The sequence below is a fragment of the Lathamus discolor genome, chromosome 9 (assembly GCF_037157495.1).
Source record: "Lathamus discolor isolate bLatDis1 chromosome 9, bLatDis1.hap1, whole genome shotgun sequence".
In the NCBI taxonomy this organism is placed as follows: Eukaryota; Metazoa; Chordata; class Aves; order Psittaciformes; family Psittacidae; genus Lathamus; species Lathamus discolor.
In genome coordinates, this window is record NC_088892.1 from 15,966,606 (window position 1) to 15,994,351 (window position 27,746).

Below are 27,746 nucleotides of genomic sequence, written 5' to 3' on the forward strand. Positions count from 1 at the left end.
CACTAATTTAGCTGGTAAAGAATTTCAAGTTTGTTGGCTATTCCCTGTTTTGTTATTGAAACCAGAAAAAAATCAACCCCCCACAGGACAAGCTGTATTTCAGGCCAATTTAACTCATTTAGCTGGTATGTGCTGTAATTAATTATTTAGATGTCAGATACTGGATGTTTTGTACATACAACTGAAAACATGATGCTCAGACAGGAGGTAAGTGATGAAGATCCTTGGCTAAACATCAGCCACCTCTCATCCTGGCCTTGTTTACCAGCCAGCTGTTTTCTCCGCACATAATAGGTTTTGCTCACACCCTGCTTTATCTGACACTGCAAACGTTCACATGTACTAGCAGCCCTTTTTAAACCTCACACCACTTACTCAGCAGAAGCAGAGACAGATTGTGGAAGTAGTGATCCCTTTCTTAGACACCCCACTGAAATGGAAACAGAACTATTCCTCTTCCCTTCAGAAGTGGCCCTGGAATTCCCAAAGTGAAAAATTCAGGAGCAAGAGACAAAAACACTGTTAGCTCGTGTTGCACAAAACAACATGCTGGCGTCCAACCAGCGCTGCTGCAAATTCTTTCTTCCTTTTGGCACTAAACTATTCCACTTATGAAGGGCAGATGAAAATTGTTCTAGATTTATGCTGGCTCTTGTCTGATCACAGTTGTGCTTTCCTGATAAAGCCTTCTCTCTAGTGCCAGCAAAGCTTCAGAGGACATGTAGACGTATCATCATCGTATCATTCCTTCTTCAAGAAGGAACTAATTTCAAGAGGCCCACATGTAAGTGTAATATTTCTTCATGACATGTAGATCCTTTCCCTAGTGCAAGTGAGGAGCCTAGGCTGAATCCCAAGAATTGGTTCCTATTTAAGTATATAGGTTACTTAACCATGGGAGTGCAATCTTTCACCCTTAAACTGAGCCAAATTCTCTCATAAATTTGGCAGCATGTGCAGCTCCAGACTAACTATTGTCAGATACCATTGGCTCTGATGAGCTGGAATAACACCCTTCTCTCCATAGCCCCACCACTCTGGCCATGCTGGCTCCTCATGCTGGCTCGAGCCACTGCAGGATCTAGAAGGTGCTCTCTAGCCTGACACCAGCACCCCACAGAACACAGGAACTGGACCTCTATGCAAGGCTCATGGTGATACTGACTGTAACATGCCATATCCTGCCCTATGCCCCCATCGTGTGGGCATAGTTAATGCCGCAAAGACAGAAAAACCGGGATGGTGGGAAAAGCTGTAACAGGGAAGGAGGAGGCAGTCTTGTCACTGGCAAACCATAGAATCATGGAATGGTTTGGGTTGGAAGGGACTTTAAGGCTCATCCAGTTCCAACCCCCTGCCACGGGCAGAGACACTTTCTACTAGAGCAGGTTGCTCAAAGCCCCATCCAACCTTGCCTAAATTAGATGGTAACTGCACTGGAAAGGAGCTGCTGTGGGTCATGATGGTAATTGCACTGGGGAGGAGCTGCTGTAGAGCATGACTGCCTGCCTCGCAGAGGGGTGCTGGGCACCCTCTTTACCTCTGGCCTGGGCTGGGGACCCCCAGCCCCCCATACAGCAGAGCATAGTACAGGAGCTGCCTGGGTCCCCATGAGCTAGAAGCTGCTGCCAGCATCTTGTGTGGCCAAGGCCTGCCACAGCTGAGATCCCAGTGCCTCTAGTGTGCTGCATCCCTTTCCCTGGGGCAAATTTCCACAGGCAAATGCCAGGAAAATGAGGCGAGGGTGTTCAGCTCTTGGAGATAAAAGCCTCATGCTGAAAGGTGTGACAAAACCCCTGCTTTGCCTATGCCATGGAGCAGGGCGAGTCCTGTCTATCAGCAGTGTCAAACCTGCTCGTGTCCATTTGCAGGCAAGCTGAGAGTGTCTCAAAACCCTGGCACATTGTACACACAGCATTTCAGGATAAGCAAGAATGTTTTGTGAGTAAAGGCACATATCATTGAAAGTTTCCTAATGGAAGTGAGCCACTGGGGAGAGACAGTGACAAGACTGGATATGTCTGGTGGTACAATGAAGCTGGTATTAAGAGAAAGCACCCAGGCAAGATCTGGTCCCATCCCCTCCCACTCTCCTACCCCCTTCTTGGTGCTGGTCTGCCCGTGCCCCAGCAAGGCTGGGTGCTGGAGCATCTGGCTGCAGTGCTCCCCTTTCTCGGTGTGGGATGAGATGATGTCCTGTGGTTTTACTCCCTTGGGTGGCAGGCAAGGAGCAGTGTGGGCACAAGGCAGCGGGCAAGCCCACCATAGACCATCGTCCTGTCATGGCACCAGCACTGGTTTCACGAGGGGCTGAATGCTTGTCTTTGAGCCCGGAGCCTGTGAGTGCTGATTCACTGTGCTGCTGACTCAGGCTGTGCCTATTTAAAGGCTGCTGTCTCTCGGCGCCTCTCCCTCCCCTCAGCTCCAGGTCCAGCACCAGGTCAGTGGCACAGGCAGGGTGTTTGCTTCAGTCCCTGCAGCTCACAGTGAGATATCACCCTTGGGTGCAGAGCATGTTGATATCCGGGGCAGTGAACAGTGGCAGCCAAGGGCTGTTAGCTTGTCCGGGCTGACAGTATCTCCAAAGGGCAGTTCCTCTGTCCCTCTCACCCCCACCTTCCTGCGTGTTGCCTACAGCTCATGTGCTACTCCCAGGAGAAAAAAGCACTGTTAGCAGCAGGACAGGGCTGGCTGGCTGCACAGGGCACACCACGAGCTCAGGGAATGCTGTGAGGGCGGCAGTGCAGGAGATGGAGCAGAGAGGCCCACCCTTCCCAAGGGCAGTGCAGATCTGGGCAGCTATCTGGCATTCCTTCCCCTCAGCCCAGTTGTCACGGCTGCCGAGCCGTGACAGTGTTTTCTCACTGAGCCTCGGCTGCTCTCCTCTCCCATCACGAGCTGCACTGACCGGGCACCTCTCCATCTCCAGTCTCACAGCGCCAGCCAGCTGATAAGCCTGATCAAATTGTGTATCTGCAGGGAAACAGGTCAGCAGGCAGCTTCTTGGCTAGCACGGGACCAAAAGCAGCAGAGCTGCAGCCACTCACACCATGCCAAAGCCAGCCTGACCCTCCAAAAAGAGGGATGTCTCCACAAAGCACAGCTGCAGTTTTCTCTCTCCTCTCACCAGCTGCCCAGGTTGTGCAGAAGCTCCAGCCCCCTGTACACTCATGAAGATTAAAATGCTAAGGAAATGGGGACAGGTACTGGGCCATCCTGCCTAAGGGTGTTGTACAGCCACTAGCAGTAGCCCTAAGCTGGCCCCAGCCTCCAGGGCTCAGCTCCCCACAGCTGCATGGGTGTCACATAGGCAGGGTGACCCCAGCTGCTCTCATCCCCCCTGTCCTCAGCTTGCCCATTTGCAGGAGATTTCCTCCAATTTCCATCAGAAGGAGCCAGGTATTTAAGCTGCAGGGAAAGGAGTGAGAAGTGGTCTTGCAGTCCTTGGGAGATTTCATAGTGCTTTTCTCTCTCTACCCTGGTAGCCTGCTTCTTTGAGAGCCAAAGGAGCAGGTCTTGTTTGGCTCACGCCTCCTGTAGAGTTTCTCTTTTGTGAGAGTTTGTTAGGGATTGTGACCTTTCTGTTCTGGTGTGTCTGTGAGGTGTGCATTAAGCATTTACTGTGCGGCACTTGGATTGCAGAAGGCAGAGATGTGGACTCTTTCTAAGGCTGTATATATGAGATACCTGCTGGGCTGTGTTCCGCTGCTGGAGCTTGCTAGTCAGGAAAGTGTTTCCTCCATTGAACATTTTTCCTTTGTTTCTATTTCCTTTGGGGGTGGGGGGTGTTCTTTTTTCTTTTTCCCTGGCTCCCACCCCAGGAGCCTTGTCTGAGATCTCGGTGATCTCTTATCGCAAGCTACTTTCAGCAGAGACCAAATCACTTTCAAACCTTAAGAGGTCATGAGGGCAAGACTTCGTTTTCTTTGTGCAATGCACTTTGCACCTTACCTCTGCTTCCTGTTTATTCCTGAGGTGTCCCCCCTCTCTGAAAACCCCTCCTTTACACAGGGGGTATGTGCTTGATCAGCCTTGCAAGAGCTCCCTCTATGATATTTCATTCTTTGCTCCCTGTATATTGTTCTCAAAGACTTTTTTTTTTTTGCTTTCAAGCTAGATTAAGGTGCTGCCAGGCTGAGCAGACTGACTCCTAGATGCATGTTTGGGTGACAGACTGTGGAAAGCTGCACTGAAGCAAGTCTCTTCTGAATAGGAAACAAAAAAACCTCCAACTTTTTCTTGACAAATGTTTGTTGCTATTTTTTGTTGATCATTAACTATAACCATGCCCATAGGAGCTCAGTGTCAGCAAAATCTCTGGTGCCTGTATTCATCCTGAACTGGGCCAGCAAGGATGCTTACAGCTCAGTGAAAACATCCTGAACTCAGTTATTTTGCCTTAAAACCAAATGGTTGGCTGTCTTTGAAGTGACAGACAGATCCACTCTTTGAAAAGGAGCATGATTTTTAACTCAAACACAAGCCATCATCAGATTTACATCGCTGTGACATGTCATTTTGTGAAGAATAACATTCAGGTAGGGCGGTTGTGGTGGTGGTTGTTCAGATGTTCCTCTAATGAACTTTAAACTTGTGGAAAAGCAACTGAAGCAGCCAGTGGCCATAGTGCCCAAGTTATTGCAAGCACTTCGGCAGTGCACTTGGGCACCTTTCTGCCATCAGAGCTGGGGCAGCTGCAGCCTTAGCTTCAGCCCCTTTAGTCTTTCTGGTTTGGGCATGACTCTATCCAACACAGGCTGTATGGACCTTGGTAAGGGGAAAGCTCCTGATGTCTTATTTTAGCTATTCCCTGTGGAGCAGAGCACAGGGTGGATTTCTTCCAGCCCTTGGAGTAGGTGCGTTGGTGACGGCTGTAATCAACACAGAGGCGCTTACACTGTTGGTGGACAAAACCAGCTGCTGAGCAAAAAAAGGAAAAATAGGTTATTTTGTTTCTAGAAGCTTTGTAAAGTGATGCTGCATCTTAGTCCTGCCAGGACTTCCTCTAAACCTGTATGGGACCCATACCTTCAGTCACAGGGGTCTAAAAGGTATCAATGCTTACCATGTTTGCTTGGAGTTGACGGTCACTTGAAGTAGTGCCTGCATAGATCATGTGCTTCTGTAAGGTTTGGGAGTTTTCTGTTTAACTTCTTAGCACTACAACTCCCTTAAGGTTTGTTCTGGGCTTTCAGAAGTAACTGGCAGCTCATTAACAGCTTTTTATTGGCACTGAAAGCAGTAGGAGTGAAGCTGCATAGGTCATTACCTTGTGTACTGCAGCACAGGGTGCAGTCCTAGGTGTTTTCAGGAAGAAAAACGTGTTACAATCTCTTCTAGGTGAGATTGTAACACCATAGAGGAGATGGTGAAGTACTGGGTTTTGATTATACCATGCTGGCAGGCTAAGGATGAGAAGAGGGGAGAAGTGCTGCTCCTATTGACCTCCAAAGGGACAACACTTTGCCTTTTTTCCTATCACAAATGTAAGCTGATAGCAAGCACTTCATATCTAAGTGGCTTTTTGGCCAGCTTATCAAAACAGCTGTAAAGCCTAAAAGAGAACGAGCATGTGTGTGCTGATTGATGTATTATGTGGCTGGCACTAAAAGGACCCTGTTTTTGCCATTCGCAGGCATGGCGGAAGCGCTGGTTTGTGCTGCGCAGAGGCCGCATGAGTGGAAACCCTGATGTGCTGGAGTACTACAGAAACAACCACTCCAAAAAGCCCATTAGGATCATCGACCTCAATGAGTGTGAAGTGCTGAAGCACTCGGGGCCCAACTTCATCAAGAAGGAATTTCAGAACAACTTTGTCTTCATTGTGAGAACCACTTACCGCACCTTCTACCTGGTAGCCAAAACCGAGGAGGAGATGCAGATCTGGGTGCACAACATCAGCCAGATCTGTAACTTTGGACATCTAGAAGATGGCACAGGTAGGATCATGCTCGTCTTGGGGGTTGGGAAGATGACCAGGGGCTCGCCACAGCAGCACACGGTGTGAAAGGAAGCATGGACCTTGTTGGGCTGGGCAAGGTGATGTGGGACTTTGTTTCCTATGGCTTCACAGAGCACTGAGATGCTGCTAAACCCTGATTTGAAAGCTATCAGGGATCTCACTACCACTGGATACACTTAATAGCTGGCCACTTGGTCTCATTTTAATGAAGCAATTCCCGCTAGAACAACAGCAGGTCCTTAATAAGAAAAGGTACTGTTTATGTGAAAAGCTGACTGTTATCTTCTGGGGCCATTTATTTCACTACATGTCCCATATTTATTTAGTTTGGTTAATGTAAGACACCTGTTCCAGGAAGGGGCCCTGCAAAACTCACATTTTCTCAGGCTTTGCTGGATGTGGAATGTGCACAGGCCTGGGTGTATATGCACACACATAAATCAATGACAAAAACACTGAGCTGTCTTAGGCTTTTAATGAGTATTAAAAATAAAGAAAAGGCAAAGGACAGGAGAGTGTTGGAAGTGTGTGTCTGGACTTCAGAGATGGTCCTGCCAGGGAAGCATAAATTCAGCTCGTTTTGCCAGGACCTACACCTGTATGTACTCAGTAGGGTGAATTTCTTGGAAAGCTTCCAAGAATTAACTGCTCCAAGATGGATGTAGCCAGTAATTAAAGTCAGGACCTGTATCATCATTAACTTACCTTACAAATGAGACAATCAGGCTCAGATAACAGTAATCTGTCTTCCCCTTGACATTTCCAAGGGGCAGATACAGCAGCAATTTGAGAGCTTCTTAGGAAGTGAGTCAGAAGGCAGCGCAAGAGCAGAAAAGGGTGGTGATGGAGGGACCCGATCCCAAGGGCAGCAATATGTTTGGGGGTATCACAGTGTGGCATGGTCCCTGTGCTGCTGTTCTCAAACTGCTCCCGGTGTCTGCAGCTGCCGTGTAGCTATACCATTACCTTGTAATTTGAAAAGGAACAGAAGTCTATGGCGAGGTGTTTTGGTTTAACCTATCCTAGTTCTTGGCTTTCTTTTAATCTTCTCTTCAGTAGTTTATTCTGAGAGGAAGTGGGAGTCAAAAGTGCACTGCAGTGGTCTTGCTGTAAATGTGTTGTGTGCTCTGTTCCCATTCCCTTTAGAAACCACCAGGAAAACATGCTGACATATTTTTATGTGCCAGTACGAACCACTCCTGAATGCAACTAGCGAACTAGAGCTGGTAGCTTTGAGGGATTGGAGTCAATAGCCCTTTGCAGTTTGGATATAATTTGGGCTATTCAGTAACCCCCTTCCTACAGATCTGTCCTTGCTGAGCTGTTGCTCTTGCATTGCTACTTCTGATGCAATATTATTTTATATATTACTTTACCAATTATTCTGAAATTAAGGTAAGTCTGTCCATGCAAAACAGAGGAGAGAAAAGTAGTATTTGTGTCTCAGATGTGTGTGCAAGCTGTGAGGATGTGTGTAGGCAGATGTGATCTGTGACAGAGGCTATCTGCCACAGCGCCCATCCCAGCAAGGATGCATTTATACTGGGAAATGTTTATTCTGTTATGCTGCTACAGTGCTTGTAAGACTTACAGGTGGGCAATACTCAGTGTTACACAGTGTATTCGTCTCCCATCAAAGAGTGCACTGCAGAGCCTTGGCTCGGTATAAAGTCTGGCTCCTGAACTTACAGCCCTCATGACAGATGGCATAAGCTAAGCTTCCAGACATGCACTTACTGTATCTCTAATGGTGAGTAGCTCATAAGGTCTTCTATTTATCCTGCAGTCCATGCTGCTGAGGTCAGGTCTGGTGTTCAGGTCAGGCTGCAGGGCACATTCAGACCCTCCAGTTTAGATCTGCACAGTTCCACAGGTTGCACACCACATTTCAGTTGCTAATTGCTTCGGCTTTTTGGAAGCATCTAAATCCCTCAAGAGCCTGTAGGTTTAAACAAATTACCCTTCAAAATTAACATAAGAAGAGAAAAGCTCTGTTAAATGCCATATGCTTTTTTGACTCGAACGATACTGTGTTAAAAAATAATAGTCCCTGAAATGAATCATCAAAAGAAAGACACATCAATTGCAGGGAATTTTAATAAGCAGTTCTGTATATTAAAATAAATCTCAAAGCCAATATTATATTATGAAATCAATCACTCTTAATCCTTGCATCTCCAAAAATTTGCTGTGACTTCGAGGCCAAAACCTGCACAGAAATCACAGCCACAGGTTCACTCCATGACTCAGCTTTAAACACCATCCCATTGTTCCTGGTTAGGCCCTTCCAGCAGCAAAGAAGCTGGATCAACAGCCAGGCCCTTGTCATCAGGGGCGTCGGGGCTGACATGCAAGCAGCCAGTTGCAGCCCAAAGCTCGCAAAACTGTGGCTAAAGGACAGTGTTCTCGTCAACAGGAGAGGACAGCTGAGACATGCGAGCGGCAGGCAGATGTCAGGAAGCACCTGGGAGGGCGGCTGTCAGGAAGGACCTGCCAGCAGCAATCAGCGCGCTGCAGCACTCGCTGCCACACAGAACCGTGCTGGCTGTGCTGAAAATGACGGGGGAGCTGGCACCTTGGGGAGGGAGGAAGAGGCCTCTCCCTCGCTGTTTTCCTACCAGTTCTATGTCAGATCTTGCTTCCACCTCTGGTGAAGGCTCCCAAAAGAGCAGTTGTTCTGCACAATGGACCTATGGCCATGCAGAGGATTGAGAGGACACCTGGGCCAAGAGACCGGGCAGGGGAGGGGATGAAATGAGGTGGCATCATGGGCATGCTTTATCCCATATTCAAGCTGAAATCATGATTGATTGGCACAATGCAGTATAGCACCTTTCCACTGGAGAAACTGCTGTGAGAGTTGTTCATCCTTGTTCATATCCATCCTTGCCCACTGCTGGGACCTTTTTCCTTTCTGCCAGCTCCTCTGGTGGTTTCTTTGCCTCCTTAAATGTCTCCCATTTGGTTTTTTTGCCAGTGTGCACAGACCCTGCCATGGCATGCGGATGGTTTGGTTCTTCGGGACCTTGCTGCAGCCACACTGGGGAGCATCTCCCCGGCCAGGGCAGTGTGGTGGGAGCAAGGGGAGGCAGGACCACAGCACTGAGGGGCTACCTGGAGGGACTGTACTCTCCTTGCAAGCATGCCTTCTCCCGAGCATCTTCACATCATTTCCCTCTCCACACAGAGACAGAGAGGGACAGGCAGTGTCCTGGCAGGCTGGCTCATGGCAGCGCCTGGCTCTTGTGCAGGAGCTCAGGGGAGGTGTGACAGCTCCTCCCAGCCCATGGGAGATGCTGGAGGACAAACACTGGGGCTACTCCCTCCGTACTCCACCCTGGTCAGAAGAAAATCCCTTTCCAGCTACACAGACTCAAGGCTGCTCTTTAATCTCAGGCTCTGGCCCCTGGCCAGGGGGGTGGGTGGCATTCCTGTGGCCTTGGTATGGCCATGCAGCCTGATGGGCGGTTGCTGTGAGCAGGACCCCCCTGATTCACTGTGTCCCTACACTGCTGCTGCACCATAGCAATTGTGGGGGAGTGGGCTGGGGTCTGTAGCAGTAGGGAGAAGCCTTTTGTTCCTCCAAGCAATGGCCCTGGCATCAATGCAGGGCAGAGATCTTTTGGGTTAATACCCACTGAAGCAGTTATTTTGGCAGCTGAAGCCCCCCGCTGTGTCTCTGGCAAAGGCGAGGGCAGGCACCAGACCTATTCTCTGCCTTCTCACTGTTGAAAGTGGCCATGCATAATTTATCCTACCCAGCTGCTGTCACTGTACAACTTTAATGCGTGCTGATTCGGTTACCAGCAGAGCTGGCAGGGACAGGGACAGTCTGTTAGGAGCTGGCTGCAGGTCCCTGAGCCCCCGAAGGTCAGAAAAGGGCAGGGCTGTGCTGTCCCCATCCCTCCCTCCTGCTCACAACACTTGCCATGTGGTCTGCAGCTCACAGCCTTTCCTGATGGGATAATCTGTGGCTAAACCCTGTGAGTACCAGATGGAGTTCAGGCCTGTTTGTTCTCTTGTGCTAATAATCCAGAATGTCATTAATTTCTTTCTTATGCATTGTGGCAGATTTTAGTTGTTGGTTGTCGTTGGGATTTTTTAAATATGTGGTCAGATGGTGACGTGAACATGCTTCTCTGAGATCCCTATGGAGTTCTCCGGTGCATATTTGATCATCCTCAGCTTGCAAGACAGCTCCTGAGTCCAAGATTTGAAAGCAGAGTTGCTGTCTGAGCCAGCACAATGAACAAGAGAAAAGTCATGTTTCAGATGGGAAGGCTGCAGCTCTCAGCTCTGCTTTGCAAATGTGAAACTCCATAAAAACCATTCCTTCCAGATGCTCACTGGTGAAATCCTGCTGCTATAAGCACCTGCTCAAACTTAAGCAGATAAGAGAATCACAGAATGGTTTGGGTTGGAAACAACCTAAAGCTCATCCAGTTCCAACCCCCTGCCGTAGGTAGGGACACCTTCCACTAGAGCAGGTTGCTCCAAGCCCTGTCCAACCTGGCCTTGAACACTGCCAAGGATGGGGCAGCCACAGCTTCTCTGGGCACCCTGTGCCAATGTCTCATCACCAATTTAAGCACTTGCTTATGTGCTTTGCTGACAGGAGGTCCACCACTGCACCAGACCTTGAAACTTAACAGGAGGAAGCATCAGTGAGTCAATACTGGTTGATGGGAAGGAAAGAGGCAGCTCCCTCCCTGCTTTAAAGGAGTGAGGTGTGGGGTAGAGCAGAGAGAAGGAAAATCTGCTGGTTTACTGTTCTCACCGAGATCATCAATAGGCCTGGTTGAAGCCCATGGTGGCTGGTGTGGAAACCAGGGTCATTAGAGGGTTTTGTTTGCACTTAGTGATGTTATTGCCTAACCCCCCAAGCCTTGGCAGCCCCCTCCATCTCTCCTGACCTGGTTGCACACCTAGCACCTCCCAGGGTTAAGAAGTAACTGCAATAACCCAGTACAGTGCCAAGACTCCTTCATCCCTTCTGCTCAGCCGCCCCAGCTCTCCAGCAGGGATGGAGGCTTGAGAGCAACAGAATAAGACTTGTCTCTGCTGCTAGGCAATGACTGGGACAAACGGGCACGAGTGCCTCAGCTGTGTGCTGCCAGTGAAGGATGGCCATGGTGGCTGGAGGTGGACGCAGGGCTAAGCAGTCAGCCAGCTCTGTGCAGCCTGGGCCAGCCCTGCTGTCTGCAGCCCAAATCTGCTACATTGCCCTCCACCACCCCTCTCTGTGCTGGGAGGACTGGAGTGCTCTGCCACTGAGCACAGGCTCCCCTGAGCCTCGTAGCCTCTAGAAACAGCGTCCCTTTTCCCAGCAGAACCAGCAAGCCAACTGGGCAATGGCAGCCACACCACAGCTCTCATGGCTTTCATGTCTGATCTAGACATGCGTAAGGAGTTTGCAGACAAGTTCAGAGGTGCAACAAATACAGCTACCCCACGAGCTGCAAAGCTCACTTTTGTCCACTGAGACGAAGAAAGTGGGAAGAAATCAGTCCTTTCCCTTGTCACATTTAATTTGAATTGTTGGACATGAATATTTGCATTAGGTCCCAAAAATACTGCTGTGCCCCAGCACTCTCCTCAGAAGAGGTTGTCTTCATTACTGTCTGCAGTAGGGATGCTACAACTCTGCAGGAGTAGGAGACCCCAGAGCAAGGTGGGTCTGCACCTTCTGCAGCTCCTCGATTTGGCAGCTGGCAGTGGCCAGGGTGATCCAGAGCTGTCCCTCACCTGGGGCCATCCATTCCCATTGCAGGTTCAGTGGAGAGCCTGTCTCACACGACCTCATCCCCGCAGCCATCACCAGCCACCTCTACCCACGCCTCCCGCATCGCCGACCCCTCCTTCTCAGTGGACCACGCTGCTGCTGATGCGTCTGCTGCGGAGGAGACCCCCAGTGAGTCGGGGTCGGTCTTCCTCCCCGACTACCTCTTCCTCTCCAACTGCGAGTCGGGCAAGCTCAGCCACAACAGGTAGGTCGGGGCTCTGCCAGAGCCACCTCTGCCTGCCCAGTGATGCCCTGGGAAACTGGGACAAACTGGTCCTTGAGCCCTGCCATTTGGGGTAGGCTCCTGGGCACAACAGGGGACCATCAGCCTAATCCAATTCACAGGGTTTTTTTCATAGCACAGATTATCAGTCAAGCATCGTATGTTGGTGCTGTCGCTTTCCTGGGTGGGTGGCTGGCAAGCTCACATACAGCCTCCCTCCAGATGCCCGTTTTGCTGGCTGCTGCCCAAGGTGCTCCACAAAGTGCCCCAATCCAACTCAGGGAGAACTTGCACAACCATAGGGAAGGGACAGTTTTAGTCCTGAGCTATGGGGTTGTTTTCATTTTTGCTGTATGCTTACTCAGTTGCAGCCAGGAGAAAAGGAAAGCACAGGTCCTGACCTCTGTCTCTGTGCAGGTGTGACAGCTGGTCGAATTCAGACAGATCTCTGGAGCAAACCTCATCAGACGATGTTTTTGTCGACTCCTTGCAGTCCCAGCCCTCCTTATACCTTGTACAGCCATCCAGCGCAGGCACTGTGCACCAGGATGGGGCCCCGCTGGCCAATCCCAGCACCGTGCCAAGGAACATAGACGTTAATGGGCCACCCAGTGACATTTCCTCCTCTTCTCCACTGCTGGGGACACCGCTGACTCCAACCTTTCAGATCGAGAAGAGCCAAAGCATGTTGCCCTACGGTGTGACCCAGCTGGACGTCCTCTCCAACACCCCTCCACCGCGACCGCCCAAGCCAACCCACTTCTCAGACAGGAGAGGGGAAGAGGTTGGTGGTGCAGCCCTCCAGAACGGCCACGCAGGGATCTGTAGGGCTCAGGTTGCTCTGGTGCCCCGGAGGATCTCCTTGTCCAGCTTAGACAACGTGAGGAACTGGAAAGGTGAGTGCATTTCTGAGAGCCAGAGAAGCAGGACCGGTGAGGGACGGAGCTGCCCCTGGGCACAGAGCGGTGCCCACCTCCAGTTTGTGCCTTCCTGTCCTCCCCACTGTGAAATCGTACAGCACCCAAAGCTACCTGAAATGCTTGTTTCAAACTATGTCAGACCTGTCCCTCACATTCAGCTGCTGCTCTATAAAAGCCCCCTCAGTGTGTATATACATGGGCAGCAATTTGGCTGTGATCAATTCAGGGTGCCTCATGGCTTGACAATTTTCTACGCCCCCTCCCTCTCCAGAAAAGAAAGCAGTAGAGAAACAAAACTTAAAAGCCAGCCACTGAATCAGGCAATGCCAAACTCTCTGTTTATGCAGGTCAAAATGTGGGCTTGTAGATGGGAAATACCTTTGTAGCTGTGCTGCTCCCCTACTTCCAGTACTTTCCATAACAGCAGCATGTCTTTATGCAGCTTAGGGTAAAGAACAGGAAGCCAGGGAGACACTGGGGATGGGATGTAATCCCAGTGCAACCAGGGACTCTGTCCTTGAGTAAATCCCACTCTGTCCTTGCACTTCAGACAGGGTAGCCTGAAAACCCGCTGCAGACTGAGGCTGTGCTGCAAAGCAAGTTCTGCTCTGAGTGAGGTGACTTGTTCTGGAAACACCATCATGACAAACAGAAATAAGTCAAAAAACAGAACATCAAGGTGTAAAAACCCAGCATACACAATATGAGAAAGTCTTATTTTGTGGAGCCACAGAATAAAGAGAACAGAGGGAGGCAGCTAGAATACCTGGGTGGAAATCAAGTATTTTGTAGTGATGGGGTATTTTTGACAAGGAAGAAAATGTAGGTTTTTAAGGACAAGTGTCCTTAAGATTCCTGTAGTTTGACTGTTGAACCATTTGATCTTGCTCTTAAAGCTCAGAAGCTAAAGCAAGGAGACCTCTGCCCAGCCTGTTTATCAGTGTACAAACAATTCTTGGAAGGCTTCTGACGAAACACCCATCAGAGGAATTGGTATTCTTACTTATCAGTTACTTTTGGTTGCTCCCCAAAAGGTGCTGCTCTGCTAACACCAGTGTGTGTGAAACAGTTAACGTTCCCCCAGCCCAGCTCACAACCAAATGTTTTTAAGAGGATTAAGTGGCCAAATGTCATGTTCTGCTACAGCGCTGCAAGGTTATCTCTGCCTGACAGGGGGCAGCAATGAATTAATAAGTGCTGCTATTTGTTCTAACCCTAAGTGCAGCTGAAACTATTTGAAAGGTTAAACTGAATCAAAATGTGCTTAACAAGAAAGATCAGAATCAAGGAACAGGGAGAAAGCAGCTGCTCCTCACCAGCTCCCCGAGTGAGCCCACTTCAGTTATTTACTTCATGTTTTGCCCTTGGCAATCTGTAAAAGCTGAACAGATGTGATGAATCCAGTGCAAAGGCAGTGTATGCTGATTGCAGTGCCATGAAGGGGAGCGAGCTGTATAAGTGTAAGGCACCTGTATCCTGGCATCTGCTGGAGTGTTGTGCCTCAATGTCTTTTTGCCAAACTAATAAATAAATGTAGCTGTCCCAGGACAGTGACTGTCTCTGAATGTGTATCTGCACTAACAGTATTGCTTTGTTCTTGTTTAGCACCTTGGCCTTTTATGCTGATACCAACACAAAATTGCAGTGCAGTATTGGCATCACCATAAGAGCAGGGACTGGGTTAGCATGGTTGCAGGGTTTAATGCATTCTCACAGAAAAGCTCTTTTCTGCACAGAAAATCCTTTCCCAAAAAGAATGGCAGTTGTAAGCATCTCCCGCTGTTGATGATCTATGCACCAAATTCTGGATTTTAGGGGTTTTGCCATTTGCTTTAAAATTAAAATTGACTTACAGCAAGACAAAGGCCAGCCTGCACAAGGGGACACACTGGTGACCTTTGGCCGTTTGATCCCCATCAGCTTGAGCCACTTGTACCACATCAGAATTTCTGGGTGACAAAGAGTTTCTCGCTCACCATTAGGTTCTCCCATGAACCCTTTGCTTGCTCTCCACACCACACCAGTCTTTCCCCAACTGCTTGTGTTACAGGAAGTGTAAGTTATACCTGGATTGTCCATGAGCATGTTCCTTGGTTTCATCATTCTTAAAATAGACATAATCACTTTTGAAATGCTACTGAGTTAGTTCTGGTCTTAAGTGTTATTGGATTTCCTCATTTAGGGTAAATACTAGGAGTTATGGAATCTTTATGAAATTCTGGTTATATTGGAGCCATTTGCTTTACTCCAGCATTATCTCTGTACGGTTCCACTGCCTTACCACATTTTTAATCACTTTCATTTTTCCCTTGCAGCAGATATGGAAGGCGGCTCCTTAAGAAGTCGGGATAAGAGGCTTAGCTTAAATTTGGTAAGTACTCTGCTTGCGTAAATTTAAAAGAGTGGCACAGGACAGACTTCAGAAAGTGAATCATGTCACATTCCAATATCCAGTCAGTCCTCTCCTGTGCTCAGCGGAAGAAGCACTTGGCTTTGGGCAACTTCTGTGCTGCTGCTTCATGGCCATAGAAAGCCTTTGAGAAGAAAGGGAGGCCAAAATCCTGAACAGACTGGTTTTAAAGCAGATGAAGCCAGGTTTATTATGAAAAAGGGTAGCAGTAGCCTCAAGAATTAAACTGTTGACACAGAGCACTTGAGAACACTGCTTATCTGTTGAAAAAAAAGGGTCTGAAGAAGGCTATCACTTCATGATCCTGAGGGGTATCTCTTCTTTAAGTGTCTCGGCTCACGAAGCACCTGTGATTCAGGACTCTTGTTAGACCAAGCTTCCTGACTTTGCCTTTGACAGCCATGGTTATAGGTAGCACCATTACACATCCCATAGCCAGTCTTCTGCCTGGTGCTGGATACTGTCTTCTGTGTAGGTCTTGTTTTTTTGCTGCTTATACGTAAGCTCTGGTGGTGGGCAACACACATTTTCTCTCCTTTGAAAGCTTGAAAGGTTTGTAATCAGGTACTCTTCTGATAGCCAGCACTAACTTACATTAAATGAATTTCTAGTGTTTACTCTCAGCTATCAGAAGCAACTTGTAGGTCTGTGTCTGCTCTCTCTGCTTCCACGTCTGCAAAGATCTAGTTCATCGTATGTTCTCCTTTCACATGTTTTTTTGTACGTGGGAGCCTCCTTCATTTTAGAGATCAGAATTACTGCTGGGAAAGGCAAGAGAAGCCTCACTGAATGGAGGATTTAACCTACTGAAGTCACCAATAGGTTTGGCTCTAGTTTCCAGCAGTGACTTGTAAAGCTCAGAAGTGGACTTCTTCAGAGCTGGAGTGTTCATTTAAACTCGCACATTTGACATTTGTCTTGTGTCTTTCCAGCTTGAGCCTCTCATGTCAGGACTGGCCTTGGGCTCAGATCTCTTGCCAACTTGCAGGGGTTTAGCTGTTCATTTGTTGACCAGTTTCTTTTCCTCCTTTGGTTCTGAAGCCCTGTCGGTTCTCCCCGCTCTACTCGACTGCTTCAGACAGCACAGAAGACAGCTACGTGCCCATGCGCCCCAGCACCTCTCCCTCTGCGCCTGGCTCTGACTGTTCACCTGATGGCTACATCCCCATGAGCCCTGGCTCTGCCACGTTTACCTTCCCCGTCGTCAGCACTGAAAAACTCACCAGCCCCTTACCTGAGCTTCCCTCGGACCTGGAGCCCCCTCCAGTGAACAGAGACCTCAAGCCTCGTAGGAAATGTAAGCCCAGACCTAAAGTGCAATTGGCAGCCAAGGGAGCCTGATAGCAGGGACAGGGGTGGCCTCCTTTGGTAGTGCCCTGGAGGTATTTTGAAGGGCTTCCTGCTCTAGAAGAGGGATTGAATTGCTGTGTAAGTGCCTTACAGTACTGTAACATGGGGTGACTCTGCAGGGTTGTTTGTGAGCATGGGAAGAGTGTCCATGCCTGTGTTTGCAGTCAAAGACCAGCTGACTGCATTAGCATGGTGCATGGCTTCAGGTCCACTCTGACTGCAAATGACCAAATGGACATAGCCTTGGAGAGACAGCACATTAAACCCTGCAGCTCAGAAGTACATGTACTGCTGTCTCACCAGCTCCCTGACCTTCCAGGAACAGAACATCCAAACACTGAAATATTCAGACTTGATGTGTGGGCTGTTGGTTGAAACCCTATTGGGCAGATGCAGCTGTCTTGTTTAATTAGGAATTTCCTGCAGATGCTTTTACTGATGGTAATTTTCCACTTCTGCTTTTCATGGCATCTCCAGAATCCGGGTTGCACTTCCAGAGGATATACTGGGGACAAAATTCAGCTTTGCACTGGAGAAATTGCCTAAACCTAGCCTGTATTAAACTTCTTTGGGCTGCAGAGCCATAGGGCTACTCAGAATTTGGTTCAGGAAATGATACTGTGGAGACAGAAATCTAGACCATTGCCAGGAAGCAAAGCTCAAGTCCTTTCTTAGAGGGTTTTGGGAATGGAGTGGAAAATGGACGTTGACTGGTGAGAAGAATGATCCTCCACGTGGAGGATGTTTTTGTTTAGAAGAGAGCCCAAAACCTGTTTTTACCTGTAGGCTGAACCGGCCGCTCCTCTTGAGGGCAGCATACGCAGAGCAGATTTGAGGCAAGCCCATGGACCTGGTGGGGCACTTGCTCTGCTTATGTCTGTTGTATTTATTGTGTTATTTTAGGGTAAATGAGGGACTTTGCTCTCCAGCACTGACTAAAGAGATCATGTGTTACTGATTTCTGTCTTGGTTATATCTATTATAGTCTGTGAAATACTCTGTTCGGTTCTTACTGTTAATATAAAACTGTGTTTTTCTGAACAGTCAGTACTTTTCTTCAGCTCTGCTATTGGAAATGTAGTTCCTTTTGTATCTACTTGCAGCACGGCCACCTCCTCTGGACTTGAGGAACCTCTCCACAATCCGGGAGCATGCTGCTGTGACCAGGATGTGGACTGTGCCTTAGTAAGTCACCAAGAAACCTGCTGTTCCAATCTTTTAAGCATTAACATTGTGGAATGTAGTTAAAAATAGCTTATCACATCCCACAAGAAAGAGTTTCCTGGCAAAGTCCACAAACAAAAATTCCCCAGGGCTCCTTCCAGCATCCCCCAGGCTTTTGCTGTCTGTAAAAATCAAGGCTCCTTTTCACAATGGGAAGCTCCAGGGCGTTCAGCATCATGCAGTGATGCTCAGTCTGTTTTGAAGGTTCCTTTCAAAAAGACTGCAGCTGGCCTGCACTCTGGTGCGACTGCTGCAATAGGTAAAAGCTTCACATGCCTTGATTATTCTTTCTGAAGTGATAGAGCTGTTTTTGTTCCTGAGAATTAATATAGCAAAGGAGAACCAAATAAGATAAAGATCTGCCTGACTTGTAGCCTGGGTGTAGACTTCTGTGCTGCCGCACAGCGATTCCGACTTCATCTGTTGTTTTATTACTTTTGTTACTGGAAACTAGTTGTGGGGTAAAACAAATGCATTTGGTCCCAAAGCCCAGGTACAATGAACAGATGACACTGTTGGGAGCCAAGGGCAGTCTTCAGGGAGCTCCTGAGTAGGGGAGGACTACAGCCTGCTGGCTGGGGGAATCTTGGCAGTGTGGGGAAAGGCAGACAGGAGAGCCAGCTGCATGCAAAAGCCAGAATTCCCATCAGCCTTCTCTGCATACCCCAGGCACTCTGGGAAGCATGGAGTCTTTCTAGCATAAGGGCCAGACAAGGCATTTCCACTGCCCTGCCTCAGGTAGTCACTTGAAGGACAAAAGGGACATGAGATGGATGTTTTCCACTGCAGACCCCTCTCTCAGCTGTATAGTCCAAAGGTGGTTAAGCCCTTCAGTCCTGTGTGCTGCCTGTTAGGGAAACCCAGTAGCCTGCCTCCCAAGCATCCCTGCCAGAGCACTGTGGTTAATTAGTGCTGACACAGTGCAGAGTGCTGAAGGATAACGAGCTCGGAGGGAGTTTGCCTGTTTTACATTAACAAAACTAAAAAAAGAAGTATGCCCGGAACTAATAAAGCAAAGGAATTATACTGCTCATGCTGCACAAAGTGGCCATCTAATTTCCTAACAACTAACTCCATTGTGCTAGCCTGCAATAATTTACTCACGATATACCTCTGGCAGTTATGTTAGTGGGAGAGATTTCCTGGTACAAGGGCTGAGTTGCAGCCCTCTCCATAGCACAGGCAGCATGTGTTTACACTGTGTTCAAAGCCAGAAAAGTTCCTCTGCATGCACCTCCAGTAGCTGATTAATTCACACCCGTCTCCAAAATGTGGATACCCACACAACTGAGCAACTGCCCCCCTGGCATATACTACCTGAATGAATGATATCTGTCTCTGTGCCCCTTGTTGGGTTGCTCAAATGTTTTATGCTTTCTGTCATATGAGAGATGACAAACTTTCATAAATCCCAGGGGAAAAAAATCAACACACAGCCACATAGCACAATTTTTCTAGAACTAAGGAGTGGTTTTGGACATCCTCTCCATAAAGGCTGCAGCGTTAGTGTGAGTTTATTCACCATATGGACTGTGTCAGGCTTTGGCTTCATTTCAGAGCATCTGTAAGATGCTTCCTTAACCTCTCCTGTGTTTTTCTTCATAGCAATCGAATGAGCTTTATCTCACCAGAAAGAGACGGTATTAATTCAGCAAGAATATTTGCCAATTCAGTTTCCGGAGAAGAGGAAGAAAGTTACATTCATATGGTAATCTTCATTTTCACACAGCCATCCTTTGCTTTATTCTGCTCTGTCACATTGATGGAGAATGCAGAAGTTTGTTTTCTAAGAAAAAATGTTGAGGAGGTTTGTCCTTTGCCTTCTGTGTTTTAAAAAAATGATGAAATGGTTTTAAAGCAAAGACAGTGAGACCAATTTACGGAGAGATGAGGGGAGCCCTTCTTCTGCTCTGCAGAACTCAGCTGTTCGCCCACGAATGTTGCTGAGCAGTTCCAAGAGATCACAGGGATCAGCCATATTTACATGAGAACTCATTAAGGCAAAGGAAAATTAAATCTTTTCACCTTTTAAAAGTGTGCCCCGCAAAGTCTCCTAGGAAATGACAGAAAGCCGTTAGTGCACTTCCTAAAGGAACACACCAAATATTGTGCAGAAACAGAACTCCCATTAAAGTCTCTTATTGCTTCTGCTTTGGCTGGTGGCACTAACCCCACTTCCCATCCCATGAAAGAAGAACATCTGGCTTTGTGGCTTCCTTTTCTTCATTCACTCTTTAGCCGTATCTTGCAAAAAGACCAGAATCTCAGTTTCCTTTGAATTTTAGGTGGAAATAGATCACAAATCCCTTGATCCGAGCCAGTGTCTACAGATCTGGCTCCAGAGCCAAAGCTCAACAGCAGTGGCTATAGAAACATATTGCAAAACTGACCACAGTCTCTACGAAACATAGTCTCGAATTTTAACCACACCTCTACTAAAGCCAGGTCTGCTCAGGAGGGCAGTTCCAGTTGTAACTACTCCCCATTTGATTTTTCTAGTCAGATGAAACCATCCATCCATCATCTATGATTTTCCTGAGATTAATTTTCAGTTCCTAGATTTGAACAGAATTGTCACCGTTTCTTCAAATTCATAGAACAACGATGATTAAGAGGGCACCCTTGCAAATCTGAGCCTTCCATGGCCTTGGGGTGAGAAACTGGGCACAAGTCCTTCCTGGTGACATTGTATGAAGGTCAGCCCAGTTTGCTTGTTTTGCCATAATTCCCAGGAGAAAAAGGCTCTCACCATTTCTTTATGCCACCCTGCAATTAGTCAATGTTACCCTGTGGTTAGTTACCAAATGGCACCCTTGGCATAGAAAATTACATGGGTGCCGACTCCCCTCATTTGCGTTCTGCCAGATGAGTCTTCCACTTCACAGTGTGGCCCTGCTTCCTTTTAGGATCATGTTTTAAGAGCCTTAAGTGTTTCTCTTCTTTCCCGACAGGAACACAGACAGGCAACATCTCCATACAGTGGTGCTTTTCCATGGACAAGGAAATCTAACCTTGATTACTTAGCATTGGATTTTAATTCTGCTTCCCCATCCCCTGTACAGAAGGTATGAGACATCTGAAAAACCCCACAGCCTCCTGTCTTTTTGTCTGTTGGGAGGAAAATCAGACTGAGATTCACACTCTGTTAGGTGCCCTAGGTGCCATGATGAAGTCAGTTGTGTTTCCAGCTGACTGCATTTGTGTCAGGCTCAAGATTAATGTAATAAAAGTGATAACAAGGTGTCCTTAGCGTGACTCATGGGGTCATTAACACGAGCAGAGAGCAGAGACTGTGCTGGGACGTGCAGCCATGAGGGCTTGTGGACAAGCTGCTTGGTGCTTGCAGGATCTCGGCATTTCTCTTTCATTTTCATCAAGTCTCCACAAACCCTTTCCTACTATTTTTCCCCCCAGTCTCTCTGCCGTAACAAGTTACAGCCCATGATAAGTTCACAAGGTAAAACTGTACCATCTCTTGTAACATGGCAAAATGTACATCCTTATATTCTTGCATCACTAAAGGCATTTCAATTTCTTTAGCCATGCTGAGAAAATACATTTCTTCTTCCAAAGAGCTTATAACCTGCCCAGGAGGTGGGTAGGTACCACTGCAAAGTGATGAGCTGTGGTTGGTTTGGGCCATTTTACATCATTTTCCCAATCCGCTAATACTTCTAGATGCAAAGACTACTAAAGTTCCTTATTTAACCCCCCCTGTAGTTAAAATGCAGTTAGGTTATCCCTGCAGCAGGATCACTTAGATGAGAAGGGAATGATTGTCTGCATGGAAATAGCCAGAACAGCATGTTTCCCTTGCTCGCTGTGCTGGGCTGAGTGACAGGCTGACAGATGGATAATTATAGCTAAAGCAGGCTGTAAAGCAATGCTTTTGTCAGCTGATGTCACTGTAAGCTTCAAGGTGAAGCGAAGCAATCAAGGAACAAGGGAAAGGGAAAACAGAAAATCAAGACAAGTTTCACTAGCATCCCTTTTCAACCCTAAAATTGATACGTTGGTTTTAACTCTCTCCCACAGAAACCATTTCTCTCTGAAGAGCAGAGAGTGGACTATGTCCAGGTAGATGAACAGAAGACTCAAGCTTTACAGAACACTAAGCAGGAATGGACAGATGAGAGGCAATCGAAAGTCTAAAAGAAGATGATCTGGGATCTGGAGAGGGTGGTTTTTTTGCACTGGAACCACAAAGTTAATGAAGCAGCTATCACAGTAGAGTTCAAAGGCAGAGAGAGTTGTGAGATGTTACACTCTGTAGAGGAATGGCATTTTTAATGGAAACCTTTGATTTCAGCTGGAAATAGTATGTTGAATGAGTGAGTGGTTCACTGATGATTAAGTAATGCATTACCCTTTTTACTGCCCTTACCAGTAAGCTACATGGTACCATTTTCTGGCATGATTCTGCGACGAGTCATACACTTAATGTTAACAAATCCACTACATGTTGCATTAATCTAGTTAGTCCTGCCTTCTCCCTCTGTTGCATAATTCCTAGTTGCTAAAGCTATTTTTTGATATTCCTACAAGCACTGCAGGTGCTCAGAGTGCTTTTACGGCAGTGGGCATCTGGCAGGTATTGGTGACTAATTAACTAAGGGCTAAAATACTGAAACAATAAAAAGGACTTTTTGAATATACAGTTCTTAAGCAAAGAGAATTTTGGAAAATATTTTTCCCCTGGGTTTAAGGGGTCTGACTCTGAGCTGATGCTGTCAGAAACTCAGAACAGGACTATGTACCAACGGGACTGGAACTCATGGTCTTTGACCCTCTGGACGACGGTCATCATGTTAAGTTTCTCTCTGTTGTGGCTCATACTTGTTGCCTTTCTGTCTGATCCCTACTGGTGTTTTCTCCCCTGTCTTGAGGAGCATCTTCGGCACAGCACAGCACAGCTGCTCCTCTAGCAGGAGGCTGCAGGCACACAGCTCTTGGCTGGCCAAAAAATAGAAAGGGAAGCTGTGAGCCTGTTTCTGCAAGTCTTGGGAAAACTGGCAAAGGATCAAGAATGCTTTCATCTGAACTGCAGAAGAAATGCCATTGGAATTGCTGGTAGCAGCCCTCAAACTGATTGTTTCACTAGACCCACCCCCAAAAAAAAAAGAGAATGAGGAAGTGCAGTGCTGTCCAAGAGAGGCCAGCAGGCCTGCCAGCATAAAACAATGCGCTTATGCAGCATGAGGACCTCTGGATTCAGGAAGCTTATCTACCTTGGGACTTGTTACAGGCGCTATCTCAGGATCACATATGTGTATAGTTTATAACATACTTAACTTAAAAGCTTGGCTGCAAATTTCATCTTAAGGTGGTTCACAGGCACCTGGTCCATGGAAGCCCGCAGTACTGCTGGGTGACCCACACTGGATTTGATTGCACAGGCTTTGCTCGTGTAGGTAAGTCCCACTAGCCATAAGAGTCTGATCCTGTCAGTACCCACAGACAGCTAGGATCTTGCGCAAGATTTCCTCTTTGACAGTGCCCAGTCCCTGGCCTCCCTTGACGTGCCTGTCGCTGCCACATGTGTTACTGTAATCTGACATCCCAAAAATGCTGATTTACCAAACAGAGGTTGTGGAAATGTCACCGCAGAAACCACAGGCTCCTGCTTGCTGTCCTCCTTGCACCCATTCTGCTTCAGCCCTGTGAGCCCTCTGGGAGGCTGAGAGACACGTCCGAGTCACACGTCCTGCTGGGAGAGGCAGCGTCGCTGACAGAAACACCGTTTTTCTCCTACCTCAAGAGAGCTGAAGTGCTTGCAAGTCTCGCTGCTGCTTTAGCACAAACGCAAAGCTGGGGATCCCTGGTGACCAGGCTCTTATTAGCTTACCCTGTGAGAACAATGAGGTTCACCAGCGCCTTTATTGACTCTGGGGCAAACTGGGCACCCAGGCCTGTGGACTTAAAGTGTCCTGGACTAGAGCTGCTTGGATAAATGGTGTTTATACTGCAGATAGCTGACCTGCTCTTTCTACTCTGTTTCCCCCCTTTCCTCCCCTCCCCTCCCCTCCCCAAAGCTCTAAAATGAAAGTTAATGCTCATAAAAGTTTTGAGAAGAATTCAGACTTCTCCATATAAATCCTGTCGGTCTGGTGCAAAATCTGCCTTGTGAAAACCCAGCTGTTCTGTTTTAAACCTGCTTTAGGAGAGCTCTGAGCAGCCTTCCCTGGGTGTGGTACTGCTACACGGGAAGTGGGTTTGGGGAGAGGCGGCGGAGAACTGCGCCTCTGCAGAGCTGCTGGAGGGGAAGTGAGGAAGGGCCACAGTGACGGAGGTGTTCGCCTTCCTGCTCCAAAGAGTTGCCTTGCCTTCAAGGTGTGCTAGTAATACACGTTGCTGAAAGCTTCTGGTGCATGCTGCAGGACTGAAAGAGTTAAAAGACCAGCTAAGATAGAGGGGACAAAAAGCACTCAAAAAGGACAGGGAAAATTATGCTATGCTGCCACAGACCCTGAATTGCCAAGCGGTGGGATGGCAGCCTCCGATGCAGGTTGCAATAACAAGCAAATCAGCTCCTGTTTGATTGGAAAGTTTATCATGCTGTCAGAAAACCTTGTGAAGTGCAAAACCACCACATTACTGGGGAGCACTGACGAGCTTGTTGTTCCAGTTTATTGTACAAACACTTAAACTTTGGAAAACCTGGTTAAGGGATTGTTCAGAAATCTAGGATAGAAAGAGCTCTTTTGATATTTGATTTTCCCTTAAAGGGACATAAACATATAGCTTGGCAGGGTCTGTTCTTGGACCTGAATGGCCTCTGTTCAACTTCATGTGTCTCCTGCTTGCCCCCAGTGCACTCTTATCCTGATGAGATGCTGCTCACTGGTTCCTAACTTTTGCTTCTAAACTAAAAGCTAGGTTTGGGGGTTATTCCCTCTTTTCATGAAAGGTCTATTTTACCCTCTGCTCCAGGGCCTGTGCCCTGCATTCTTGTGTAAGCACAACACACAAAACAGGAGCAATTAAAAAAGTACCCTCAAAAAAGGGTTTGGAAGCAGAGCAGTGCTCCCCCAATGCTTTTTTTCTTTTGCTTTAGTCAAATTCCACAATACTTTAGGGAAGGAGGATGGTGGGAGAGTGGCAAAGGCCAAATCTGCTGGGTGGCCACCCCATCGTGAAGGATTTTGGTGTGAATGGAGCCACGGCAGCGCCTGACATCCCCATGGGCTGCAGTGCCCCTGGAACTTGTAGGTAGCAGAGGAGTGATGTTACAGAGCAAAAAGGAGTCCCTGCTTCAGTAAGTCTGTTCTTAAACACTGAGCCCTTGGCCAAAGAGGAAGGAAAACCTGTGAGAGCACCTGGAAACTGAGTCAGCTTTTCACAGCATCATGTCTGAAAATGTAGTCTAAAGCTGTACCTTTTGGCTCGGGTCGGGCAGGCACACTCCTGGTGGAGTCTGCTTTTTTGTGTGTCTGCTCTGTCATTATTTGTATGTATTTCTTCAAAAAGTATCATGAGAGCTGATGGAGAGAGAGGCTCTGCACCTAAATGAGGGTGGGGTAGCCAGTGGACCCTGAGGAAACCCTTGTCTGCTGGGAAGGACTGGCATTGCACAGCTCAGAACTTGTAGTGCCTTGTCCAGCAGTGCTGGGGTTTCTCCTTTGAAATGAAGCACCAAATGAGCAGAAAAGCTTTTGCTTAATTGGAAATGTCATTCTGTGGAGTTGTCAGATGATGCTCGGATGCAGGACAACATGGAAAAACCCAAGTCAGTCCTGCGGTTGCTGTCAGGGTGATCAGCTGGATTCCCCCACAGCTGGTGGGTGAGCTGGTATGCCCGCATCCCAGCACGGGAGGGAGGAGAGCAGGGTGAGATGGATCTCTTACTTACATTGTCTGTGGCCACTGAATATAGCAACAGCCTGCGTTAAACATCTGCTTGAAATCCTAAAGAATCACAAAGAAATCAATCTGGTCTGAACTTCCTCTGTGGAGCAAGAAGGATTTCAGTGCTTACTGGGAGTTACACACACTCTCAAGGTCTTTACTCTGTTTGGGTTTAATATGGCCTTGTTCTGCACTCTTTCAGTCATCGCACATTTGAGCAAGGCATAGCAGGATCCAAGAATCATGTGCTTTCAGGTCAGAACTGCACTTTCCAGTTATAATTCCTTTCTTGCAGGAGGCAGCATAAAATTCCTTACTGACAGATAGGAATACTTTCCTTGAGAAATCACCATTGAACTCGAGCCCAGTGTTATCACCCAGCTCACTTTTGCCAATGGCAGCGCTCTCTCCCTTCCATGTCACTAGTTGCATTATAGACGTAGACTTTGGAGTTGCATTCACTTGAATGGTCAGTGGTTTAGGAATTCAAAGACCATAGGGTGCTGTGATGAGAATGAGGCACAGGGCAATGCCTTCCCTTTGTTCCCCTGTTCCGCAAATCTTGCTCAGGTTTTTAAGAAGAAAACAAACAAAAAAGCCACCAAAATAGCAGACTTTTGCCATGGCAAAGCCAGAATATTTTTTGTTCAAATCAAAAGAAACTTTTGTCTTGTGCAGATGAAGCATTATACATTTTTTGTATTTGTAAATCTGTGGGGAAGCATTAAACAGTCATCTCTGTTACAAAGGAGTAAGTCACTGATAGAGGGAAGGAGCTCGCCTTCCTCATGTTTCATTGTAATGTTTGTTGTATATATTTGCACATTAAACTGTGTATCTTTTTTCTAATAAATTAATATAAAATGTAGCTGTGAGCTTTAATTAGTTTGAAAAGCAAAGGTACTCATGGGGGAAACTACACATTTCATTCAATGCTTTTTCCATTTCCTAAATCTCTTATTAGGCTGTGACTTGGTCACATAAACTGTTTGGATGCACATTCAAACAAGTTTGCCAGTGAATGTCATACACCTGCATGTCAGGAAGAGTGTTTGCAGGTGACTTGACAAACCAGGATGAGGTTCTGACCTGGGCTTATGTCGGCACCTCCTGGGGCAGGTGAAAGGAGGCAGTCCACGGAGCAGAGCTGAGCCAGCCTAGCTGCTACCCAGCAAGGTAGTTTGAGAAATGGTTTATTCACTGCTTCAGGCAAGTGTCACCTTTGGATCTGCACCCTGTGTAATCCTGGCTGGATACCCACTGTGGTGAATCGAGGGTCCTGTAGTGCTTAGAGAGCCATTGATGGAAACTTGGCTGCCTGGCTGTAGAAGCACAGACACGTGTAACTTAGATAAGCCTACGCCTGGGGGCTTGACACAAAGGAACTGCGTGACATTTGTGTTCAGGCAGGGCAGGTCAGGTAAATGGAAGGTCAGATAAAGCCTGACTGTTGGTTCATGGGTGGCTTCCATGTCCTTTCTCCAGCAGAGAGTGCTCCCTGGGAAAGAGACCTCCCTGTCCTGCACCAGCCCCCAGACCCTCCGAGGTGAGCCAGAGCCACCACTGCCCCTGCCATGGTGTCCCCTCGTGTCCCCTCCGCAGGGTACTTCCCAGAGCAGCAGAGGTGGTTGTCACGGCGTGTCCCAGAGCAGCCTCACAGGCAGGGACTGCCTGGCCCATGGGAGCCAGCCCTCCCCAGGGAATGGATCTCTGTGAGCAAACAGTGCTGAAATGCAGCAGTACAAAATTCGGGAAGCCCTTAGACTTCTCACACCTCTGTGCAAAGTACTGTGGTGATTAGACAGCAGCAGTAAGGGGGAAAACCTGATAACAAAAAGTATGACTGCAAGCACTTGGTGGAGGTCAGCCCCTCTACTCACATCTGCCATTTCAAACCATGTAAAACAGTTCCCTGAAGCAAAAAGCCACAGAGCAGCCACCCAGGTACCAAACTCAGGTCATCTTCATGGGGCACAAAACACAAAGCCCTCCAAAAGAGCAATTCCCCATTGCCCCTGTGCTTTTTGCCT

At 47.7% G+C, this 27,746-nt stretch overlaps 1 protein-coding gene across 4 annotated transcripts in view; it reads left to right on the forward strand.

Annotated features, from left to right (window-relative positions):
* GAB3 (GRB2 associated binding protein 3) overlaps window positions 1–26,584 on the forward strand; it is a 64,130-nt gene extending 37,546 nt beyond the window's left edge. The window contains exons 2-11 of one of the 4 annotated variants that reach the window (XR_010614860.1): window positions 5,636–5,939; window positions 11,733–11,949; window positions 12,385–12,863; window positions 15,203–15,258; window positions 16,339–16,594; window positions 17,751–17,832; window positions 19,477–19,579; window positions 20,823–20,936; window positions 21,907–23,282; window positions 23,456–26,584. Coding sequence is in view for 3 of the 4 variants with exons in the window: in XM_065689535.1 (XP_065545607.1) it covers window positions 5,636–5,939; window positions 11,733–11,949; window positions 12,385–12,863; window positions 15,203–15,258; window positions 16,339–16,594; window positions 17,751–17,832; window positions 19,477–19,579; window positions 20,823–20,936; window positions 21,907–22,023 (1,728 nt within the window). In the remaining variant the exon portion in view is untranslated. Of the gene's footprint in view, window positions 1–5,420; window positions 5,487–5,635; window positions 5,940–11,732; window positions 11,950–12,384; window positions 12,864–15,202; window positions 15,259–16,338; window positions 16,595–17,750; window positions 17,833–19,476; window positions 19,580–20,822; window positions 20,937–21,906 lie in introns of those variants that run through there. The other 3 variants (XM_065689537.1, XM_065689535.1, XM_065689536.1) reach the window with 3 other exon arrangements.
* The last annotated feature ends 1,162 nt before the right edge of the window (window positions 26,585–27,746 follow it).